Here is a 4,723-nt window from a genome sequence, read left to right on the forward strand (position 1 = left end):
AGAGCTCTAGATAGAAAATATGAAACTAATTATCATGGCAACTAGTGCTGGTTATGAGATTATCACTGCCATTAGGATGAATGATTATGACTGACACAGGTTCTCTGGAACCCGGGTGGAGTGGACTGTCATTTCAGGTCTCACGCTCCTGACACATGCTGGGTAGCCCCTGAGGAACAGTCCATAACTCAGTAGCCTGCTAAAGGTGTCATTTCTTGGGGTCCCTCAGCCGAGTCCTCTGCCAGTCCCGGCCCTGGCAGGCTCCCAGTTTCTCCAGAACAATCCCTCTTCCCCTGCCCACCCCTTCTGGCATTCACGGGGTAGCGCTGGTCTTGACCTTGGCGAGAACCTTCTTCTCCTTGACCCGGCGGTTCTGAAACCAGATGGTAATCTGGCGTTCAGAGAGGCTGGTGGCTGCCGAGATCTTGCGCCTCTTGTCCTTGGTGATGAACTTGTTGGCGGCGTACTCCCGTTCCAGCTCCCGCAACTGCCCCTTGCTATAAGGAATGCGTTTTTTGCGGCCGCGGCGAAAGGCACAGCCCTCAGGAGGGTGCTGGGTGTTGGGCTCTGTGTGGTGCGAAAAGGAAGGAGGGAAAGGCGTGCTCAATCCTCTCTCTAGTGCAAAACCAAGCAGACCCAGGCCCTGCAAGCCTCAGGGCTACGTCATCCTGCAGGCGCTTCCTGATCATCCTATGCGTGGGCTCTGCGCCCCCAAAGCACACGGGATACTGCTGGATTCTGCCTGATTCTGGGATCGCCACTCACTCAGCCTCTGTTGGCCATCCCCACCATCACTGACCTCACATCGGGACTCTGCAAACACACCCACCCTGTCAGGGTTTTGTCCACAATCACACAGTCCAGTCTCATGCATTTTCAGACTCAGCCACTCCTACTGATTTCATTGGCAAATTATGTACAGGAGAAAACAGGTTTATGTCCCCCATTCAACACACACACACACACACACACACACACACTCCCGAAACACACCCTTCAGTACACCACCCAGTCGAAGAAAACCTAAATTTTCCTTTCGAAATTGAAACCTCATCTAAGAAAGCAAGTGGTTGTATTCTCTAAGAAACACCCAATAGCCCCCCATCCCACCGCTCATCGCCACCCTCAAAACCACTAGATTAGGTCATTTGGCCTTTGTGTAGAATTAGACTGAGGTTGTGCTGGGACACTCAGGCCCCAGTCAACAGCAGAGGTCCAAGGTTCTCCCGACATATTGAAAGGCTGCTCCTAGAGCCTCAGGGGTAAGAGAGGAGGGGTGGCCACCCTCAAGATACAGCCAGCGCCCTACTGAAGCCCCTCGTTCTGACCCTCTGAGACCTCCATCCAGGCCCTCTAGCTGCCTGGACCCTCCTTCAAAGTTCTAACGAGCAACCGAGGAGCCCCAGGCTCCTCCTCACCAGCCCCAAGTCTCCCTCCTTCTCCTCTAACCTCCTTCCCAGCAAGTGCCAGCGTAGCCCATGCTCAGAGCCAAGGGGAGCCAGAGTAGGAGTTACCTGCAAATGCCGCTTTCCAGAAGGGACCCGGTGGGTTCTGTTCACCTTGGCAACACATCTGGCTGTTCCAGCCACCGGCCAGGGCCCACGGCTGGTAACTGTCCACGGGAAGCAGAGAGTCGTGGCGAGGCTCCCCGGGGGCTCCCAGGGTCTGCACCACGGACACATCCAGGTAACTGGCCATAGGCTGGTAAGGTCCCGGGTAGCCCGGATAGAAGGCAAACTCGGTGGGACGGCTGGGGTACTCCTCCCCAGGCGCAGGAGTATCCGAAGGGTAGGTGGCCAGGGTGGCCGTCTGGGCACAGGGTTTCAGTGAGCTCCTGGACACTCTGCAAGAGTAGTACCCGCCTCCAAAGTAGCCATAAGGCACAGGAGCTGGAGATGCCCCCTGGGGCACCCCAGGGCAAGGGTGACACTGCTTTGGTGGCTCTGCAGAGCCTGGCAGATCCAGGGGGGCATAATTGACAGTCGGCATCAGCGTTGGCGCCGCAGGATGGTTAGCCAGTGGGGAGTGGGGGACTAGATTCCGACCCCCTCCGGCTCCCAGCAAGCCTTCCATATCTTTGGCTCCGTCCAAGGTGGCATAGTTGCCGGGCTCCATGGGGCCGATGATCCTCTCATGGGGAGCCGAAGGTGGGGGTTCTAGGGGGCACCCAGCGCGCTCTCCCCACCCAGGCCAGGGGAATCTTAAGCGTTTTAAATCGCTCCCAGCTCGCACGGCGCCTGCATTCGCCAGCCTGGGCCGTCTTGACGCAAGAGACGCAGGGGCCCGAGCATAAGCGCTGATTGGCTGCGGCCTGGGGGAGAGAAGCTCATAAAATCCTCCCCGCAGAAATTGCAGGGGGAGAGGGGACCCGGAGTCCGGCTCCGCCTCTTCTCTTCTCTCCTTCTCGTTCTGTCTCTGTCTGTGTGTCTCTGTGTCAGTGCTTCTGTCTTTCTGTGTCTCTGTCTCTGTATGCGTGTCTCTGTGTCTGTGCTTCTGTCTTTCTGTGTGTGTGTGTGTGTCCTCTCTCTCTCTCTCTCTCTCTCTCTCTCTCTCTCTCTCTCTCTCTCTCTCTCTCTCTCTCTCTGCCTGGCTCTCTGTCTTCTGCGCTTTGGCAGGTTTAACGAGAGAATAAAAAGCTCTCCCAATAAAGTGTCCATCTCCTGGTGATGGGGGGGAGTCGGGGGAAGGGCCTCCTCAGAGGATAACCCGGGAATGCTTCTGAAGAAGAGGGAGAAGGTATTGAAAACCATAGGCGTCAGGGAGTTCTTTGCTTTGGGTCCTTGGTACTAGCAGCCCCAGCTCATTGTAGATGCCCCTCCTGTCCCGAATGCGCTGTGCCCAGGGAAGTGCTTGCAAGGTCCCTTCCCTAGGGACCCTGCCGAGCCACAGCCCTGAAGGCTCTGGAGGCCCCAAAAGGGGGTGAGGCGGAGCCAACGAGCTGGGGACCCGAAGGAGCTCAGAAAACGTGCAATCCACACAGCCCAGGGCACGCAATGTCCGTATCTGAAGGGGAAATGGAGCCTCTAGATGTCTGGGAAGGGGGTCTGGATTTCCGTTTAAGGGTGGAGAAAGAGACCAAGAAACAGGCACACAGGGCTTTACTTCAAGAAATAGACTAAGGGTGGGAGAGAGGAAGGGGGCAGGAGGGAGGGGCAGAGGGAAGGAGGGAGGGAAAGGGGGGAAGAGAAAGATTGGCACAGCACGAACAAACGGGAAAAGGAGCTGGGGTAGGGGGTGGGTGGGGGCGGGGGCGGGGAGGAGGACAAGATTTTACCCCCTTTTTCTGGCATCTGCAGTCTGGGGAAGCCAAGGCTGGCTAAGTGGTCGTGAATCAGCTGCGGGGATCCTGGGAGGCCTTTCTGCTCTTTGGCACCCTCTCCATAGGCCAGGAAGCCCAGGAAACCGACCCTGGCCCCAGCACATTTCCACACAATTGAGGGACTAGAAAGCCCGAGACCCTAGTTGCCTCCTGCGGCCTTTGAATTTCCTTGGAAGTTAAAGAGGATAAGAAAGCAGGGGTGCCCCAACCGCTAGAATTGCCCGAGGCCCCTCCGTTGGGGCCTATTGTGCTGTGGATTCAAATGGCTTGTTACACAAATCTGCCTTTACAGATTTTCTTTTTCCTAGATCAATCCCACATGAATTCCTACATTTTCTAGTTTTCTAAAACTCTCCGGGTTTTTTTTTTCCCTGCAGAAAATTCAAACTTTTCTATTATACCAAGGGCTTAGTTGTAATAAGGAACGGATCACCATGAGCTCTGGGTGGGCTCAGCCTAGGCTATCACCAACCTGAACTTGAACTTGAGTCCCCTTATGGGGAAGGGCCCAGGAAAGCCAGAATTGCTCCAAACTGTAGGCCTGTAGTACACTGTAGGTCACCCTCAGCAAACATTGCTCGTAATTATCACCAAGCACAGAAACCTCCGCTGATTTTTATCACATTTGAAAAGGAAGGTGTCCCCTCACTGCTACCCTGAATTTCACCAAGCTTGCTGCCTACCTAATCATGAAGGGCAGAAATACCAGGGTTTTCTCCTAAAGATTGAGTTTTTCAGTTTTTTATAAGACAGAGTTCCAGTTTTTAGCTTTTGCTGGCCAGAGACACCTATAGCCACCCGGATGTAGAAGATATGGTAGTGGTACCTGTATTTGATCCCAGTCCTAAGGGGGCAGAGGCAGGGAATCTCCAAGTTGGAGCCAGCCTGATCTACAGAGTGTGTTCTGGGACAGTCAGGGTTACACAGAGAAACCCGGTCTTGAGGTGGGAGGAAGAAGCTATGTGCTGCTGATAGAGCATGGGTGGACTCCTAAATTTAAAAAAACAAAAAACAAAGACAAACAAAAAATCATCATAGCCACACTGGAAAAACCAACATTTCTGCGCACAAAGGAAAATTTAGATCCACCAGGGGGTATGTCCTGGTGCTGTCATCAGCACATCAAAACTGTATTGATAATTCAGAAGATTTGCATGACCGAGGCTGGTCTCCAACTCCCTTTGCAGCGGAAGGTATCACCGAACTTCTGATCTTCCTGCTCCTGCCTCCCCAGTGCTGCTGGGATTGTAAGAAGAAAATATTCTATTTGGGGGGGGGGGTCCTTGGAATTGAACCCAGAGCCTCACAGACGCTAGATAAGCATTCTACCAATGAGCTATGTCCCCACTGGGTTCCATGTTTTAAAAAAGTAAAAAGAGAGGGCCGGGCGGTGGTGGCGCACGC

The 4,723-nt window shown here is 54.1% G+C and overlaps 1 protein-coding gene across 1 annotated transcript; it reads right to left on the minus strand.

The window, feature by feature from the left end:
* Positions 1 to 313: 313 nt before the first annotated feature.
* Hoxb13 (homeobox B13) lies at positions 314 to 2,115 on the minus strand. The gene is made up of 2 exons (XM_052755710.1): positions 1,515 to 2,115; positions 314 to 567 (listed from the first exon to the last, which is right to left on the minus strand). The coding sequence occupies exons 1-2, from the start codon at positions 2,113 to 2,115 to the stop codon at positions 314 to 316; spliced, it is 855 nt and encodes a 284-aa protein (XP_052611670.1).
* Positions 2,116 to 4,723: the final 2,608 nt, after the last annotated feature.

The sequence above is a fragment of the Peromyscus californicus genome, unplaced genomic scaffold, assembly GCF_007827085.1.
Source record: "Peromyscus californicus insignis strain IS unplaced genomic scaffold, ASM782708v3 Scaffold_3__1_contigs__length_106647218, whole genome shotgun sequence".
Taxonomy (NCBI): Eukaryota; Metazoa; Chordata; class Mammalia; order Rodentia; family Cricetidae; genus Peromyscus; species Peromyscus californicus.

Coding starts and splice junctions, on each gene's coding strand:
- Hoxb13 (XM_052755710.1), bottom strand. CDS start 2,115: ATGGAGCCCGGCAACTATGCCACCTTGGACGGAGCCAAAGATATGGAA. Junction 568..1,514: donor CTGGAAAGCGGCATTTGCAG/GTAACTCCTACT, acceptor CGCACCACACAG/AGCCCAACACCCAGCACCCT.